At 42.6% G+C, this 19,588-nt stretch overlaps 2 protein-coding genes across 15 annotated transcripts in view; one reads left to right on the forward strand and one right to left on the reverse strand.

The window, feature by feature from the left end:
• Nucleotides 1-6,171, forward strand: part of PAPLN (papilin, proteoglycan like sulfated glycoprotein) — a 46,097-nt gene extending 39,926 nt beyond the window's left edge. The window contains exons 25-27 of the mRNA XM_030451801.1: nucleotides 229-337; nucleotides 1,602-1,777; nucleotides 2,258-6,171. Coding sequence (XP_030307661.1) covers nucleotides 229-337; nucleotides 1,602-1,777; nucleotides 2,258-2,421 — 449 coding nt within the window. The 3' untranslated portion in view covers nucleotides 2,422-6,171. The remainder of the gene's footprint in view (nucleotides 1-228; nucleotides 338-1,601; nucleotides 1,778-2,257) is intronic.
• NUMB (NUMB endocytic adaptor protein) overlaps nucleotides 5,977-19,588 on the reverse strand; it is a 106,938-nt gene continuing 93,326 nt past the window's right edge. For 6 of the 14 annotated variants that reach the window (XM_030452342.1, XM_030452341.1, XM_030452347.1 and 3 more), the window contains 7 exons: nucleotides 18,779-18,853; nucleotides 16,833-16,973; nucleotides 15,144-15,345; nucleotides 12,628-12,930; nucleotides 10,664-10,813; nucleotides 9,667-9,810; nucleotides 5,977-7,981 (listed from right to left, as the gene is read on the reverse strand). In XM_030452342.1, coding sequence (XP_030308202.1) covers nucleotides 7,251-7,981; nucleotides 9,667-9,810; nucleotides 10,664-10,813; nucleotides 12,628-12,930; nucleotides 15,144-15,345; nucleotides 16,833-16,973; nucleotides 18,779-18,853 — 1,746 coding nt within the window. In that variant the 3' untranslated portion in view covers nucleotides 5,977-7,250. The remainder of the gene's footprint in view (nucleotides 7,982-9,666; nucleotides 9,811-10,663; nucleotides 10,814-12,627; nucleotides 12,931-15,143; nucleotides 15,346-16,832; nucleotides 16,974-18,778; nucleotides 18,854-19,588) is intronic. The other 8 variants (XM_030452352.1, XM_030452351.1, XM_030452349.1 and 5 more) reach the window with 4 other exon arrangements.

Raw genomic sequence — 19,588 nt, forward strand, 5'->3', positions numbered from 1 at the left:
TGTGCCTAGCTGTAGGAAAAAGCTCCTTGAGGCCTCTGCTGCCTGCCCTGCAGGAAATCCACATTCCCTAGAGCAGCAGGGTCATGGCCCTGAACATGCTGTCTCAGTACCTAAGGCCTCATAGCTCACCAAAGCACACCCTGGAGCTCTCCAGTGAGGGAATGCTCCTACTACCAGAGGCAGCATGGCATTGTTTTCCTGCTAGTGATGATTTCCCTTGTGGTCTAGGAGTGCTGAAGATCACTGGCCTTCTGCCAAGCATCACAGTTCCTGAGGGAGGGACTGCTCAGCTTCATTGTACAGTGACTAGCAACAATGTGAATATAAGGTGGTCAAGGTAAGCAAAAATAAGACTGAACTTCCCTCTCCTTCTCTTCCTGAACCTCTTCACTTACCCTCCAAATAATAATGCAGGATACCTGGCAGGTAAGGGAGAGACTCATCGTTTTCAGCCCCAGCTAGCATCACCCACCCTCTCCTAAACAACCTTGGCTGTTACCCAGACACTTGTGGGCTGTAGCAGTCACCAAGTTTGTGTTCCAGCTAAATGAGGAGAGCAGATATTAAGCTTGGTTTTCATGGAGTTCAATGGGGCTCCATGCTGGAAAGCTAGTGACAAATACCAACACATTAAATGAGCAGTCAGAGGAAAACCTTTAGTTGGTCTTTATACGACTCTCTCTGCTTAGCCCTAGCAAGCATTTTAGACCCTTCTCCTAGCTTTCTGCTGAGACAGTTCTCTCTTTTTACAGTCCAAGAGGTATCAAAGGAGAATTTAAAGTGTTAGAATATAAAGGTAAATAAAAAGCTGTGTCCTCTTCTCTTGGTGGTCTATAGTGAAAGTCTGACTTTGTCCAAGTGTTTAGTGTGTTTTTTTCCCCACAGTTTGAAAATAATCAGTTCTGTTCTGGAGCTTTCTTGCAAAGGGTCCAGAGGGGTGGATTGGTAGTTGTTTAAATCCCCATATTCCTAGGGGTAGGACTGAAGTGGGCCATCTCACTAAGAGAGCTTTTCTTCAGCATTTAAGTTTGGTATTTGAGTCAACAGAATGATGTATGTTTCCCAGTCCTTTTCAGTGAAACTAATTTAATTTCCATGGTGAATTATGAACTAGGAGTTAATAATTCAGGCAGTTTTCCTGTTGGGCACAGAGCATTCCAGGAGGAGCAGAACAGACACGATCTTGCTGGTATTTTAAATATTTTTTTCAAAAAAGCCTTCTGAGGGAGAGGGAAGAGGGGACATTGCATTGCTCACTACCCCATATGTTCCTCAAGCAATATGTGCTGCTAGCAATGCCAGCCAAACAAGTGCTGCCAGACCACAACCTGGAGAAGGAGAAAGGCACCCTGGGTTTTCTTTTAGTTCCTCAAACCTCAAAAACATCTAATAGTGTAAAGGGCAGTGTCTTTATCCAGAGCATACAGCCACCTCCCACGCAGATGCAGACTGACTCAGGCTCGTGTTACTACCCAATTTTAGAGCCAGGTCGTGGAGAAAGATTTCTCCTTCCTGCCTGCCAAATCTGTAAAAATTCACCCCTTTCACAGAGCATCAGTTCCCAGAGAGCAGGAGTGACACAAAGTGTTTTTTCACCACAGGAATGGAGTCCCCATGCGGGCAGATGGCCACCACATCCACCTGTCCCCCAATGGAAGCCTGATCATCAACAACGTTCAAGAGGCTGATGAGGGATCCTACACATGCAGTGCCTACAGCAACACCAACTCTGTCAGTGCCAGCACAGAGGTGAAGGTGCTGAGGAGCAGGCCTGCCAGTGAGTACAAGATATTTTTTTGCCCATTGTGTGTGCCCATCCACCACTGACCTGGGGCTCTGGGGAGCAGCAGGAGCCCCTGGGTTCTGCTAGCTGAGGAGCCTCGCTTTCCCTGGGCAGGATGGGGGGAGTGTGTCCCACATTCAGGGTGCTGGGACTCTAATGAACTTCCTGGGACCCAAATGACTTATCAAAGAGTTGGGAGGCAAGACTCATTTCTGGGCACCATCCAGCTGGCTTTACACAGATTGGTGTCTCCTCAGGAACTGCATTCCCCTCCTTTATCTCATCAGAGGTGTCATTTCCTCCCTCATCCTTGATGTTGGACTAAATTTAGAGCAATCCCGTTAGCATCAGCAGGGTGGAGAAAGCAGGAAAGCTGCTGTGCTTTTTGGGGGAGGGGAAAGCAAAGCTGAGGATAAGCTCTGGCAGTGTATTTACACCTGCTTCCCCCCCTTTCTTTTTTTTGCTTGGTTGCAGCTGCCGGGAATCGCGTGGGGGACCTGAGCAAAGAGTGCGTGGACCAACCACACCTGGCCAACTGTGAGCTGATCTTGCAAGCCCAGCTCTGCAGCAATGGATATTACTCCAGCTTCTGCTGTGCCAGCTGCTCTCGGGGCAGCCCTCCTCGTCACCACGGCTGACAGGCTGCCACGGCCACACCAAAGCACAGGTGACTGATGAGGACAAGACTGGAAGGCTGAACCCTCTCCTCTTACCGCTCCGGGAGCTTTGCCTTGCTGTCGAGCTCAGGAGGATGAGTGGAGCAGGATGTAGTGGGTGTAACTGGTCGAAGGTGGGAGACCCCACCTGGTTGTGAAATTCTCCTCCACCCCCCCACCTTGCTGTAGCTGATACATCTCTTCAGGGTGTTTATTCACAGAGCAAGCTGACACTTGGAATACGAGGATGCTGTGACTTTATAGAAGGCATATAACCTGCATCAGAAAGAGAGACCAATTCTTCATGCAAGCACAAGAGAGGAGTGCTCTTAAGAAAAAAAATCAGCCTCTGGAGTGCTTGAAGATGGCCCTGAACCGTCCTAAAAAAAGCACTAATGAGAGATGAACACTTGTAAGCCTGGGGAACACTTTGCATCTAAGTGCAAAGGAGAAAGGGCTTGATGCCTATAAGAATAGTGTTCTGGTGGAATGAGATCAGTAGCTCTAAAGATGCAGTGGTAAAATCACCTTACTGTAGCTGTTTTCTTCCAGTAGACCTTAAGACAAATTTCTGGTTGGGTCAGTTTGGTTTCTACTTGACTGTCATCAGCTTTGGAGTGACACAGAGAAGCAATGATTCACAAAAAGAAAGCTTCAGATGCCATAGAATGCTTTTTAGCCCGTCCTGAATCTTAGGGGAAATTTAGATGAATATACCAGCACTGTTATCTGTTCTGGGGTGATGCAGTTTAAATACCACTCACTTTAGGAAGGCTCAGCAGACAATTATATTTTTCATCCCTGAGCCAGAACTGTGCTGTTTGATTTGTTGAAAAGCTGGGCACAGTGGTTGCCTTTCAGCTTGGCGAGGTGAATAATACACAGGTAGGTATCTGCATAGGGACATTTGACTTGCCAGAATAACCCTCTCAGTGATCTGCTCTAAGCAGCCCAGATCCACATGTGGCTACCGTGGGCTAACAAGTGAGATCTTCCAGGGGCAGAGCAGCTCTAGCTGAAAATCCTTCTTCATTTCATGACTTACACTGAGAGGCAGTGAGCATGCACAGCAGGCTCTGAGAAAGGTGGTCTTGGGTATTAAGGAGTATTTGTGGGGAGATTAAGTTATATCATGAGTTATTAAACTGGGAAAGGCCCTTGGGTGTCTTCAGTATCTCAAAATAGAACTGTTTCTGAGCTAAAGCATTTTTCACAGCTGTCATACTATTGGCTTATCCTAGCATCAGTCCTAACAGCCGCCCTCATCCTCATTTCAAACTCCCTGCTGAGACTTGGATGTGTTAATCATATTAATTAGCACCATCACCTGCTTGTTATTTGCATAGATGTAGCTATACATTAGTAGACTGGTATGTAGTGTTGATTGTTGGTGTTTTGGCTGGGGAAGATGGAGGATTGGCCTTTTTTTTTCCATTTTTTCCATTTCCATTTTTTCCCCCCTCTTCTCTTCTACTCTTTAACCAAAGGCTTCTAGAGAAAGCAGGTAATTCAGAACTGTGCTCATACCACTCTCCTCTACTTCAGACCTGGTAGTCAGGACAGCAGTAATACATAGGGATAAATCCCCAGGCTTGACAGCCTAAAGCTGGTTTGGACTCGAAATCCCATAAAACAGTTCAGCTGCACCTTGAATAAGAATTACTAACCTAACAATTGCACTCTCCCCAGCAGAAGTATGGCTCCAGGATTAGACACACTGTTTTGTTAACAAACTGAGAAATCCAGAAACAATCCAGGAAAGGAGAGGTTACAGTTGAATAGCTACTTGGGGTTGGGTCTTTCTGTGGTCTGAGAGATTCTGCATGCTAGAAAACACAAAACCACTTCTTTTGCAGTTAAAATACCTTTCATTTTATTGATCAGGAAAACTTTATCTGCTGTAATGGTAGGTGTTATAGTGTAACTTCTGAAGTAGAAATCATTAGTACTAAAGAACAATGAGATGGGCCTGAAAACTTGTGTTTGTACAGAGCTTTGCATTTTACATCTCAAGACTGTCTGTGAGTGTGTGAATAGGGTATTTTTAGTATATTAGTATCTAGTAAGGCTTTGCCTTTTGCCATCAGGGACTAATCACAGATTATATAAATTCCAGCCTTAATGAAGCCCTCTCACACGTGGCAGTCATGGTCTGTAGATGTGCTCAGGTCCATGGCTAGAAGTTGGTTGGTTGTTTCAGACTCAGTCCCAGAGTAAGCAGTCAGTTTTCTGTAATACCCCTTTCTACTATGTCAGAGGCACTATTTTTAGCAGATTTAAATATTCTGTGGAGTCAGCTTAAACTTACATTGTGTGGTTGTATAAGACATGGCCAGGGAATGCTTCCTCAGGATTCATGAGCACTGGAACAGGCACCTGGAATCTGATGGGCAGGACTCGACACTGACTGTGCCTTGGTTGTGTGCTTATTCTGACCTTTAGCTGCATAACCATGGCAGTGGAAGGCAAGAAATTTACTCCTTTAAATACAAGCCAGGGCTGTAACAGTTAACTAAAGGTCTTTTTTTCCACGTCTTCTATTTGGCAAGCTGAGCTTTCCTCTTTACGTAGTACCACTTAACTGCCTGAATTTTGTGGGGTTCTGTTGTTGTTGGTTTTGGTTTTGGTTTAAGTGGAGAGTCACAATTCTTCCCTAAACAAGGGATTGTAGGAAGGTCTTATCTCCTTTACTCTTATCTCCAGGGCAGAGGAAGGGAGTAGCTACAGTGAGCTATTTTTCAGTTGATCTTGGGCCAAAGAAATGGAACTAACAGAATAAGCTCTAACATGCTTTCTCTCCTATTATTTATTACTGTCTACAACTGCCTACTTTCTAAAAGCAGGGAAAAAAAGGTCTGCTATCAACTCAAATACCATAGGGAGGGTTGATGATTCTTGCTATTGTATCTCAGCAAAACTAGGTAAGAATCTGCACAAAGTCCCAGCCTTACAGATGATGTGACTGTGAGATCTGTTGACACTGTACTTGCCTGGAAATGGAAACTGCTGGCAAACTCAAATGCTAAGGCCAAACACAGGAAGCATTTCTTCCCCTCCAAGTTATGAAGTCTGACTTGTGTCTAAACTGACTGGGTAGGTATCAGTTTGCTGTAGGAACAGAAAACGAGTGAAAATACCCTGTCTTCTCATAGGGCTCTTAAGACATTCACTCCTTTTAGTAGTAAGGGTAGGAAAAACAAAGTGAGTTTTCCTTTTTTCCCCTTCTTGAACGTCTTCATGTTTGTCTCCTTCTAAATATTCAGTGTTAGAAAATACAGGGATGCAAACCCAGAATCTGATGTTTTCAGTAAAGTACTTCATTATACACCTTTAAATAGTTATGAGTCATAAAGATATTTGCAAGTTCAGTCTTAAAGTTCAGGGTAAACTAAATGAGAGGTGTTAAGATACCATTATTAAGCTTCTAGGTTGGCAAGCAGGGCTCATCTATATTCACCTATTAACCCAGAAAGTACCCAGAAAGGGAACATCCTGAAAAATATATGAAGGTGGGAAATAGAGCCTTCACAGACAGTGTTTCTACCACCAACATTTATTTCTGTTAAAGCAGATTATAAATCATCAGTACAAATATATATAACTTACATTTGCTTGTAAGGCCAAAGTTTAAAAGTAAAGTTAAAATGAGATGGTTTTCACAAGTCACCAGAGGCAGAACCTGGACCAGCTGCAGCCTCAACCACAAGGTTTCACAAATCAGTGGAAAAAAAATAAAACCAAAGTTAAAAACCTCTAGGATCTATAGACAGACAAACATAAAATGGTTTCCCAGGTAGCCCCAGGATGCAGATATGATTAAATTGTCACAGTAGTGTTAGAACCAATTGATTAAGATAAAGAAACTGCAGCAATACATGAAAGGAGAAACCCATACTATATATAATATGTAGCTTGATTCCAATAAAAACCAGTAAATTTTCCCCATGGTTTGCAAACCATGACAATACTGTTCTTTAATTTTCTTTATTTAAAACTACAATATAATGACTTATTGGTTGTGATTGTTGTTGCAATATGCTACTTACAATGAACAGATACGAGAACAAGCTAGAGCCCCTTTTTCCACCCCCCCCAATATTACTTACAATAAGAATCAGAGATAAATCAATCTTATGTACAATTTCTTACATCCAACCCCCCTTTTTTTTTTTAACCTTTGGCAAGATTACTTACAACTCATACAGCTTTTAATATCCAACTATTTAAAATATTCTAAATGCATAAAAATAAAGATTTTGGCTTTACTTTATTCTTTACATAATATTCACTTTGTTACTCAAAATGGAAGCTCAACTTTTCCCACAAACCTAGCTTTTGCTAAGCAGGTGACAATCTCCCACCCATATCCACCCACCCACCCACCCACCCATTCTTTCTTCCCCCTCACCCCCATGGGGGAATGTCCAGGGCTCGCAGAGCATCAGAAGGATGCAAGTAGAAAATCTGCCTTCCTTTCTGTGAGATAATGGATGTTTCTGCAGAACAGCCTTTGGGACTGGGTGCCTTTCTTTACTCTGACTTCCAGCTTTCCAAGTGATGAGGGAACACAGACTCCACCTTTTCCTTTTAAGAACTGTTCATAAAATTCTCTGTATGTTTCTATCCTCCCCGTCATTGCTCCCTCTTTCTAACCCATTTTAGTTTGAAGGGACTTTCGGGATTATCAAAGCAAACTGATCAGAAACAGTCCCCTCTGCTCCCTTTATCCCTCTATCCTAATGTACAATTTATCCACACGCGCGCACACACACACACACACACACACACACGCCTTCCCCGTGGAGGACTGCTTAAAGTTCAATCTCAAACGTCTTCTGTAAATCACTTGAGAAGGGGTTGGTCGGGGAGGGATTAGTGCGTTGCTTTGCCTTACCCTCCAGTGCTGCCCACTGTGCCTCGAAGGGATCCACCTGCGGAGCGGCCGCCGGCGCCTGCCCCTGTTTGTCCTCCGCTGCCCATTTGCCGCCGTCGACTCCGTTGAAAGCTGCGGAGCCGTTGTGCTGGGCGGGGGGTCTGAAGAAAGGGCTGGCGGTGGCGGCGGTGGTGGTGGTGGTAGCACTGTTGCTTTCGTACTGAGGGAACGTCTGCTGCTTGACGAGGCTGGGAGACTGGTGAGGAGGGGCTGCCGGAGCGTGGCTGGCGGTGCCGAAGACGTTGGCGACCATCTGGGAAGGTGTGATTCCCACCACAGGTACGCTGGGGGCCGCGTAGGTCATCCCGTTGGCTACGGCGTAGGGCTGAGCTGGGATAAACGCTGGCTGCATGGGGGGTACCACGCCCACCGGCACGGGCTGAGGTGCAATGAAGGTGCTGACTGGGAAGGCTGGTGCTGACTGGGAAGCTGCTGGAGGAGGTTGTATTAGTGGCTGTGGGGCTGGGGCTGGGGTCGGCTGCTGCTGGGCTCTGACAGTCTTTGAGACCTCTTCCAACCAGCGGTCTGCCTCTGAGGGAGTACGTCTGTGATTTCCTTGGAAGAGACTTGGTGAGGCTGCACCTGAGGAGGTGCTGCTCCATTCAGTGCCTGGGAAGGAAAGCATGGGGGAAAGTCACTCGCATTTCCACTCCTCACCTTTTTATCAGTCAGAAAGGCTGGAGGATGTACACAAGAACCAACAGGCCTCCTCCCTCCACAGCTGAGAGACTGCTGCTGACGCTGGAACCATCTTTATGCACCCACTGTACTGGTCTGTTATAGGAGAGCACTGGTCAAGAAGGGCTTCTTCACTACAACACGGATTTATTTTTGTTCATGGCAGACATCTGCAAGTGGGTATGCAGGAGAGCTGCCACCTGCACTCATAACTTAGAGGCCATGATACTGTCCATAACCAGCAGTTCCTCTGATGGGGGAGTACCAGTTTCTGAACAGACAGCTCAGGACTGGTGGACTGTTAGAACAGAAATCTGTAAGAAACTGTTTTTAAGACACTTCTGCTCTGTTTCCTAAATTAAGGCTTTACCTAATCAATAAGGACAGTAATGCAATGGTACTAGGAGTTCAAGAGTACATTAATTTTTCTGTCCTATGCTCTTTGAAGTGTGAGCACTATCTAGCATAAACATCAACATTTGGGGCAATACAGCTAATCAAATTACTATTTGACATTAACTGTACTTACTATGACTCCTCCATACTCTCTCCATTCTTCCACTCACTCTTCCATTATTCTTTTTTTATGTGTAACTCAGGCACTGTTACCCTCTCAAGCTCTCTTGCAATGTTCAACATTAAGCATTTTAGACTTTTATTCGATAAAACTATCTCTGATTTTAACTTGTATCTTCTGTTCTTTAAAAAAAAAAAAATTCACTATAATTTCAACTCCTCCTACTAAAACTAAAACTATTCCAAAACTATCTCCCCCCAGCTGAATTCTGGTTTTCCTTCTGCCTACATTTCCAAACTTTCTTTCCCTTCCACAGAGCCTTGCCAGGTTTCCAATGTGATGAGAAAAACAACCAGCAATTAATGTGTTATTTGGTGTTTTGGTAAAGCAGAAAAACCAACACTGCTCAGTAGTCTCCAGTCAGCCTGATCAAGTTAAACTCCATCTGGAGATGAGTTTAGTGTTGTTTTTAAAGCAGGAACTGCTGGAGGCAGGGGACTCTGCCTTTTCAGAGAAACCTTACTGAAAATGGGTCTGGTAGGCTTATACGGCCAAGTAGAACCTACTGTTTCACACCCAAGTTTCTCTTTTTGAGTTGAGGTTGCACCAGAAGATGAACTAAGATTGACTGTAACCTTCCTAGCATGTGTCTGCACTTAAGGTGCCACCTTACATTGTATTTTTACAGACAAGGACTGTAGGGACAGATTAAACCTGGTGTTAAACAGAAGCAATGAACCTCTAAAGCTTTTAAGCAATGAACTTAATCTCTCTTTATGTGTTAGTGGAAAGAAACCAAATGGGCACACACAGACACTTTCCTCTTCATCCCCAAACACACACTATTTCATTACTTCCTTTTTTTAAGCACTGGACTTTCTAAAATGCTGCCAAAATAAGAATCAGTCCAGCTTATAGACCCAGAACCAGCGAGTTCATCGCTTCCCTCCATCCACTCATGCAAAAGGCGACTACTTCCAGCTTTTGTTACTGTTCCTTCCTCTTGCCATTAAGGGGCACTGACAATTGTCTCGAGGGCTCAATTATGCTTTCGATCCAAGATCTCACAGCAGTGCACTGGACCTACTTCCAATCTTACCAGCGACCGTGGCCACAGCTCCAGTATTAGCAGCAGGAGCATGAGCCCAAGGATTGGTTTCACGAACGGGCATAGCTGTGGACACTACAGCAGCTTGGGATGGTTTAGCAGCAAGCACACAGAAGGCAGAGGCAGTGCCATTAACTAAAATGGGAGCAGACAACATCAATGCAATTAATTCATGCAAGGCATGCACATGACTGGAATATTAGTGAGCCATGTCACATCTATCAACATACAGAGATTTTAGACACTTCCACATGACAGCAGTTTGCTTAAATGAGCCATATTGGACTGACAGTAAAAGTAGCAAATTCCATTTCACTGAGCCAATGCTTGCTAACAGAATTTGGGACAGTGGATTTTTATGTATTTGATGAAACTTTGAGTTCTGATGACAAACTCAAGGTAAACTTGTTTTTGTAGAGGGAGATATGGCTCACCAGAAGTTACCGTATCATTAATTTTAGATTAAAAAGAAGAACGGGTTTTAGATGCAAAGTAACAATACCTACATTTAACAAGGAGAGGTTCTTTTTTCACACAATTTATATAAAAACTTATCAGTGAAATGAAGACTAAGGAAAGGCTGCTGTGAATTCTATAGTTGGCATCTCTCCACAACTTAGATAAGAGTTTTTGTGAAAAACAATAATGGTGTGGTGGCACCAAATCTCTTCCCTTGTGGGATTTGGTTCCTGTGACACATGGCTGTAAGGTTTTTACCATTCAGGAGGGGGAATGTTAAAGCAGCCATTATCTCAAAGCCAGTCCCTTTTACAGGTAACTATCGTGTGGTAGGTGCGTGAACTTTTTGTTAAAAACAAAACCACAGAAAAACTAAACGGACAAGATGAATGTAGCAGGATGCATTTCCCCAAAATACTGGTAACAGAACTCACGAGAAACTAAGACCATGTGTTACTGGAAAGCAACATTATATGTGCATTCAAGCCTCATCCAGCATGACCACACAGCACACAGAGAAACCACAAACCTTGAAAGGCAGGAGACTGTGGTGCAACTACTGTTACTGGTTTTGTCATGGGGGCCGAAGAGAAAGGATCTTCTGATGGTGCGCTGAAAGCACTGGTGATCTGAGAGCACAGGGCACTAATGCTGTCTGTTTCCCCTTCTACCTCAGGGACTAAAATGTAAACAAAATTCATTAAATTGGAAGCTTAAAGGATACAGAAGCAATTTACAAATACCAGTGTGAAACGGAAATAAAATTAGCTCCCTTATGTCCTGAGTGTTCCTGCTACTGATTTGCATGACAGCTTTTCTTAAAATCAGTGAAGTTCTGACCCAAAATAGAATACCACATTAGTGTACTTTGTGACTAAGTCAAGAAGGTAAGGAGATCAGCATCCCAGATTTAAAGTCTCTTATTGCTGCTTCTCTCTGTTAATGCAAAAGGATGTTCATTTCAGAATATCAAAGCGCCTTCTATAGTCTTAGTAGAGATCTAAATCTTTCAGTATTAAGGTGCTAAACATATCAAGGATTTGGCACTAAGATTTGGCATTCTGTGAAATTAAAATACTTAATGATAGATTTAAGTGTTCCAGCAGTATACTTCCACAGTAAGCAGATAAAGTTTAAACATGCTGACATCAATGCACAGGAGCAAATAAAGCCTAGAGTTAGAAAGTTGATTGCTCCAGTTCAGCAGTCACTGAAATCTCTGGCTCCCATGATAGAACTATGAAAAGCAAAAGCTGAATGCTCAAATAAAATGGACACTCAGTTTTGAACCAAGTATCAGCATAATGCAGGTAAAGTAACATCTGAAGTAAAACAGCCGACTTACCAGATGTTCCCTTTATTACTAATTGCACTGCTTTTTTGAAAGTACTGATCCTCAGTTCTTCATTGCACAGAACTGGTATCAGCAGGCATAATTAAGCACAAATAGTACAATAACATAAGATGTCATGCACCGTAATCTAAAACTCAGGCATGCCCTAAAATTGATTCTTTGAGAGATATTCCAATGCAGCTCACGTGGTGTGACAGGAAGCAGTGCTGGCAGCTGTACACAAGGGAACATGCAGCAGAAATGTTCTGAATCATGGAAAACCCAGATTATAGTTTGCTCAGTGAGTACCACTCATAAGCAGTGCACTATTACTGTAAAACTAATAAACTCAGTGCTGGTCCTAAAGTGCAGGCCACCAAATAAGGATTGTAAGATTAATCAGAATTGCTTTTTTGTTTTGTTTTGGTTTTTGTCATTGCCACAGTAATTTTTACTTTAAAGCTGAGAATCCTCAAACTATCTCTGTTGCCAAGTGAGAGTACAGCTGGCCTGCAAGATAACCTAGGCAGGGGGATTCTAGGACATTACTCAAGATACTGAGCAGCCCAGGTGTTTATGTTGGGAAGACTCTAGAAAACCCTGCTACCGTCATGGGAAAACTGCAAACATCATGTGCCACTCATTAATGATACTGTCAGCTGTGCCACCTGAGCAGTAAGATTTCCTTTAATGCAAGGTGAAAAGCCATTTCATTGCTCTCAAAAGAATTCAACCAGGCAGAAGGACAGACTGCAGGAAAGCATCACATGAACCCATGACAAGTGTTTAAGGCCTTGGAGAGATTTGACTCTCAAGATGCCCTGGAATAAGTGGAGGAACTGGTTCAGTGACTCAAAGGGAAGAGCCAGAACCTGTTAATTCACCAACACCCATTCCTGGAGCACTTCAAGCTGTGCTCCAATATTTCAGATAGTGATTAGAACTGTTTGTCTTCTGCATGCCAATACTGCATTTGAAATTCTTGCCTATTCCCAAAGCAGAAGTTTTCTGATGTGGTAACGTTTGTTCATGAGAAATGATCCACGTGAGGCAGGAAGAAGGATTTACTAGAAAAATAAGGAGTTATTTGAAGCAACAGAGAAGGAAAGGAGGAAGAGACAATTTCAGACAATGTTTCACTGGAACCATTTGGTTTTTACCTGAGTTCTTCATGGGGAAATCAGTCTTCCTTTGCACTGTTGAAGGCAGCTCATTTATTCTCAAAGACAACTGGCGTTTAAACGGAGACATCTTTTGGCTCAGGGCAGGGAAGCCCCTGAAAGACCCTTGCCTGGCAAGTTGTTCTATAGGGGCATGCCTCCGAGGAATAGCATGGGGATTGCTCATTTCTTTCTCCAGAGAGGCAGGAACTTCAGCAGTAGGAGAGGTTGGTGAGCCAGAGGAGGGGGCAGTATTGTTTGGTGCAGCACCGGGTGCTACTGCTTTCACTTCTGTTTCAACTGCTGGAGGAAATAGGGTGAGGTTAGAAGAGCAAAGCAAAGGAGTGTTCAGCTGCTTTGCACCTATTCCCTTTTGTTCTGAAAAGAGAAATTATAGGAGTCTGCATGACTAGTACTCTTCCAAATGAGCTTCTAATTGCCACAGCAGAAATATTATTTCTGTATGCTTTCATGATCTTCACCATCTCACTTTGCACACATCCCGACTCCAGCACAAAGCTTACTCAGGCCAGTCATTTCATAGAAATGTTTGCCTTATATATGTGTTTTTTCAAGCTATTTCTATGATCACAGCTCTAGAAATACCTGCAATTCAATTATGATCGAGCCTGGAAAGTGTATTGTGTGTTAGAGATCTTTTATTTGCCAAAATACTACTGCAAACTGTGTTAAGTGACTTAGGGTGGCATAGCTCAGCTGCAAGCAGGGAATGGGACCCAGGTCTCGGTCCTTCTTTTAAAAGCCACTCCTTTAGCTCTGCAGAATCAGCAGCAGCAGCCAAAGACACCTGCACAAGGTTCAGCAGGCCAAAGACAGCAGCAGTACTAAAAAAGTCAGGATGCATCCAGGGCTTGGGCTGCAGCTCCCCAGCTCCACCAGGAAATACATTACAGAGAGGTGGAAATGTGTTGCAAGGCAGATTCAGCCTCGGAGCTGACAGGCCTTGCTGACAGCAGCCACATTTATGGTGAGATCCTGAGTCACTTCTTTAGCTGAATTGAGCTGTAAATGTTACCACCCAGTCCCTGGGAGTCACTGCACTGGGAGCTCCTGCACCAAAAAGCAGCTGCTTCACTTTGCAGGGTTCTGCAGAGCACCGCAGTGCTTCACTGCCCACCAGCCTAATGGTAGAAGAATCAGATTAAGCCCAGTTTAAACAATGAAACATGATTAGAATAGCAAAGGGGATTTTTCCATCTCTAGGAAAACACTCTTTCACTAATGCCATAAGTGAATTTGCTCTGGGGGAGATAAACACAGCTCATCAACACAGCAACTCACTAGCCTGGTATGAACTCTTACCTTACCCACATTGCTTTCCAAATGTTTTAGGCAAAACAATTACTTTTGTTGACTCATCAAGAATGTAACTAGAAGTCTGGTAAAGAGAGGAGTCACACTGGAGATTTCTGAGGAGCTGGAATAGTTGAAGGAACTAATTATGTTGTCTTGCAAGCTTCAGTACCCATGAGTTGCAGCTGCTCCTTCAAGTGAAACTTTTCTAATCAGTCTTTCCTGAAAAGGATTTCACACACCTTCATTGAGTCAAGACTTTGACTCATGCCCTCCAGTAACAAAGGACTTATGTTCAAGCTTCATTTAGCACATTCTAAAACTAACTTAAGGGAACAAGCAGATGGATGATGTAAATGAAGATTAAAGTTTTGTAATCAAATGGCAGCATAAAAGTTGCTGCAGGACCCTTGGAAAACAAGTTCAACTCCACTGTAAAGAGGGCTTGGAGCAATATTTATAATACTTATCTTTTCTTAGCTGTAGAACTCCAATATTTGTAAATACACCTAATAAGAAGTTCTACTTTTGCTTGAATTTCAGAACACATTAAACGATGCTTGGAATGGGTACAAAGTAAAAACTAACTCCTCTCCAATCAGTTAATTACTAGTTTTTAATGTAATTAAAAGTGCAACAGTTATGTGTTTTATGGGCAGGGAGCTGTTTCAGTTTGGTTTTATTGGAAAGCACACTGTGGTTGACCTGTTCTTCCCTCATGCCACATAACGTTATACACAAGCTTTGTAACCAGCCTTAAGAATAAAATAAAAATTCATTATTTTCTAAGAAAAATGCAGATCCTTTTCTGTTCATTTACCATAAGCTTAGAACTACAAAAAGGATTACTTCATGTCTGGCAAAATTGTTATATTTTTATAACATTTTTGTAATACGTCCTTTTAGTATGGTACCTATGGTGTTCTCTGCAATAAAGTAGACTGACAAAACAAGGAGGAGCAGCTTCCACACATGAAGGCACTTGTATTTCTTCTAGAGGAGATACAGGAAATGCACTACGAGTGAAACTGGAAGCATTTTTCACTTGGAAGTGACATTCTTCTGGGAATATGATTTGTACAGCATTAGGTTCATGAGAGGGAATGTTGAGGATGTTGAGCCTCAATCCTTGCAGAGGTTCTGATTTACCTCAGAGTGGGTTTTCTCTCACTATGGATGATTGCTTAAGTTGCACCCCATACCTTTAGCATCCGGCATCTGCCTCATAATTTCCTCTCTCTCTGCTTGTTCAGTAGCTGTAGTGACCCTGAATGACCCCTCTCTAGTGAATGTTGTTCTGCTGGCATCAAAGGTGGCAGTCACTCCACACTCCTTCTCTCGCTTCTGCTTTCGCTCCAGGCAGGCTGCAAATGCACAGCCCACGGCGTGACTCAACCTTTCCCCCTGTACAAGACAATATTGCATCATACAGTAACTGCAACAAAAACATATGTGTGCTTCAAGCATTGCAAAGTGATAACCTGCCTTTACAAGAGGAATCTAATTAAGGCATTATGGAGAACCAATGTAATTGGCCTCCTTTTTGCAAGGCTCTAAAACGCTGTACATAAAGACCTCAGCTACTAACACACACAGAATGTTCATGAAAGGCACCCAGAAATGAACCTGACTGTAAGATAACCTGCTCAGCTAAACTGCTACTAGGATGCTAGTGTGATAATGTGTCTGCAGAGATGCCTTGCCCCTAGATACACTTGTGCAGGAAGGAACTCTTGTGAAGCCATCTTAAGCAGGTGTAAGTCCTGAAGGACTGGTAAGTGCTGTTCTCAGACAGAGAAAGTTTAGAGGGGGTCAGGGAGACACTACTGTCACGTGCAGGCGTGAATATTAAAAGTACAGTGGTGATTACTTACACCTCTTAATGACTCTGAACAAATGCACAAGTTAGTATTAAGAGTGCCTTCTGAAAAGCACTTCCATTATTAACCAGTAAGGCCAAAAGGATCCAATAACTGCAATAAGGAAAGGAAATCCAAGTTGAGGAAGTTCAGCAATCCAGCTGATAGAGCAGCTACAGTTGAGGTAAAGGCACTATTACTACCAGTAGCTGAACTCATCTCTTACCATCAGTAAGTGAATTGACCTGTTACCCACAGAGGAAAATAGAAATGCTCCAGCTCTAACAAATTTAACTGGGGATTTCTGACTTCATTGTTTCTCTTTAAAGAAAAATGATAAACTGTCAAGTACAACTGGCTTTGAACATGCAGCTATGTGCAGCTCACACAATGAATTTGCATGAGGTTCCAAGTGCTTTGTATAGTATAGGCGAGATTCAACAAAAAGCAGAAAAACTAAAAGGCCAGATCAAGGAGTCAAGTAAGTCTACACAGAAAGAGACTGACAGAGGTAACTTACTTGCAAACCTTTTACTGGAAAGATCTCTATCACTTACAAGCAAGCAACACATGAATTTAATGCAGTTTAGCCTCCACCCCTTAAATTTAAGGTTACTTTCCATTCAAGACAAGACTGATGTACAAGAAGCTGCATTCATAACCAGTCTGTATATGCTCACTGTGATTTTGTCCTGGAAAACCAGTCATTGCTCCTTCAGTTTTTGGCTGTATACATTTTCAGATGAGAATATCTTCTGCCTATTTTTAGAAGAGTAGTTCCCTCCTGCTAGAGATATCTGAGGCTGACTGCATTCCATTTACACCCATGCTGGGCACTGTTTCCACGAGACGACAGCACAGAGGAATGGCAAATAATTCAGACAAAGAACTGGAACTAAAATAATTTTCAAGGACTAAGTAATATTTTAGCTGAAGCCAAAGCACACTGAGGAATTCTAGGTAGGTAGTTTTTCTGAGCATAACTTCCTGCTACAATCTGGAAGAGTAGGATTCACCACGTATTAAACTCACCGTGTCCTTTACAGCCATAAAGCAGTGGCATATCCAGCGCCTTGTCGTGCCATCTCGACAGATGTAAGAGAAGGCTCGGTCAAAGTTCCTGTCTGGTGCGCAGAAAGAAACCTTCTCTATTGTCTGATCAACTATAAGATCCTAGAGTGAAAGAAAAAAATCCCCCCCGCAACAAAAGAAACGTCAGGAAATAGGGAGAAACTCTTGAGGAAGTAATTTTCAGTGTTAACTGCAAGAAGGAGTTACACTAAAAGGAAAATACCACCTGATGTGGCTAGAATTATCTGTCAACTGATTCACCCTTCAGAATTCTATCCCCAGTTATGAAAAAGCATAAGGACAGATGACATTTTCCATCAGCCAGCTTGGGCAGAAGTGTGCCTAGGCACCACTCAAGACTTTGGGGGCCCAAACTATTCCTCAGATCTCTCCTCTAGACTATGGAGCTTACAGCTTCAATGGTCTTGCAACCAAAAAATCTTTACTGTGGTTAAAACACAATCCTGAATCTTAGGGAGAGGTCTGCAGGTGTGAAAAGGTCTAGCAGCTGCTACAAAAAAAACCCCAAAAGTTGATCTGCCCCTTAGCTAAGCAGGGGTGACATGGAAAAGCACCAACAGCACTGGCGGGATTAAACAACCCTGGTGTGCTGCCATGGGTTGATGGGAGAAATGTTTCTAAAAAGTAGATTAAAAAAGTCTTCATTAAAAATTTTTTTTTCAACATTTTGGTTGGTGGTTAGTGCATGACACCTGTGCTTATGTATTCAACCACCAGGAGGCAACAGTATATTCTGGTTTTGAGTCCTATGCTTTTAATTATCTCCAGGGTCTGCACAAACTTATTAAAATTCAGTTTTAAAAGACTAGAGAGATGCAGTAATGTTTCTAAAAATAATACTTGTGTTATTATTTTTAAACGAAGCAATCAGCAGACTGAATTCACTGACAACAGTATGATTGTGTTAGAAACTGAATCTTTAAGAGACAGTAACTTTAGTGCTGATAAACCATAGCATCAAAGAAGCCCTGGAGAAGTTGAGCCACAGAGCAGATATTTGAGAGGCAGTCATACTGCAGAGCTACACGGGTTATCTCTACCTGCTTCTGTGCTGCCTTGCAGAAATCATACTGTAGGCTGACTAAGTGTTAAATGACATGAATATGAAACAATTTAATTTCAAGCTAATGAGACTGAAAATTGTTTGGATAGCCATACGATCTTTTAAAATGCTTACAGAGGCAAGTGTAACTCTCATTTCTAATTGCCTGCTTCTAGAAAAATCCAAGAATTTTTTGCCATTACTTGTACACAAGGTGCCTTGGTGGTACCTACCATGCTATTTCACAACAGAAAAAAAGCCTGTAAAGCAACCAAGAAGGATGTCACAAATATATTAATCTTCCACTTCATCCCAACCTCTCAGATGTACCAAATCTGATATTCAGTTAATTATCTAGCTGGAGTCTGAAGGCATAACCTCCCTACATCACTGACTCTCTTCATTACGTTTTTGGAAGCCACCCCTTGCTCATTCAGACCCATTCTAGAATTTAGATGCACTGAAAATAATATTAACATGAGTTTGCTTGTGTATTTATACTGCAGTCTTCTGCAGTAGCACAGAACAAAACCAAGGGACTCTCCAAGTTCAATGTCAACAGAACTTATAAGAAAAAAAAAGTTTTTTCCCATAAATGCAAAAAACAAAAATTATTCCAAGCTTATGCTATTTGACACATTTAAGAAAATGGGTCTTGAACTGAGAAAAACAATTAGCAGGCACATGTCAGTTTACACAGCAAGAAACTATGAAAGTAATCACAGACTTCAGTCTCCCTTTCAAATACCAACATTGACATTAACATAATGATTGCTATCCATTAAAGTTATAGCACAGACATTAATACAGAGAGATTTAAAACTTTGGTCCAGGGAAATCTAACCTTTGTTTTCTCATCTACAACTCTGAGTCCATCCGCCGAAACCCACAGGACTGCTTTCACGGCTTTCTTGCCAGACTTTTGGAAAAAAAAGAAAACAAAACCAGAACAGTTTTATGCCAATAGCACGAGACTGCCACCCACTTCCCAAGAACCAGAACATTAAGTGTAGATGAAGTCCACGGTCAGTAAGGTGCCCAAAGCCAGATACTCAATCCAAGTGGTAAAACATTCAGAGAACCAAGCCAAAGCCAGTATTTCAGAAAGAACACATCGTGGGGATGGGGAGAAGGCACAGGACAAGGTGGAGGCAAAAAAACAGGTGAGCATCCACTGACAGGAAAGTATTCAAGACTGACCAAGTGGGTGAAGACTTCCACTAAAGAGTCAGAAGACACTAATTCATAAGGAGTTACACCACGGGTAGCTTCTTTAGCACAAGTTTAAACACAGGAAAATTCTTACCTGATATTTCCACCAGCCCTACTCTCTGCCCCAATAGTTGCATGGCAAAATCATGGCATCACCTTAAACCAGTGTTGAAAGAACCCAAAAATTATTAGTTACCATGTTATGAGCTTTATGCTCATCCAAACATGTTTCTAATCTATTGAGAGCTAAATGTCACCTCTTGGAAGAGAGGTAGAAAAAAGATCCTTTCTTGACCATTTGGTGTGTATCTTGAAAAAGCAATGTGTGGCAGACTGACGCAGCGGAGGAGCAGCCTGGATTTTATCCAAGATCTGACTGTGGGAGCTTTCAGCTGCCACAAGTAAGTAAAAGTGGGAAACACAGGGAGGCTTCAGAAGCCAT

The sequence above is a fragment of the Calypte anna genome, chromosome 5A, assembly GCF_003957555.1.
Source record: "Calypte anna isolate BGI_N300 chromosome 5A, bCalAnn1_v1.p, whole genome shotgun sequence".
Taxonomy (NCBI): Eukaryota; Metazoa; Chordata; class Aves; order Apodiformes; family Trochilidae; genus Calypte; species Calypte anna.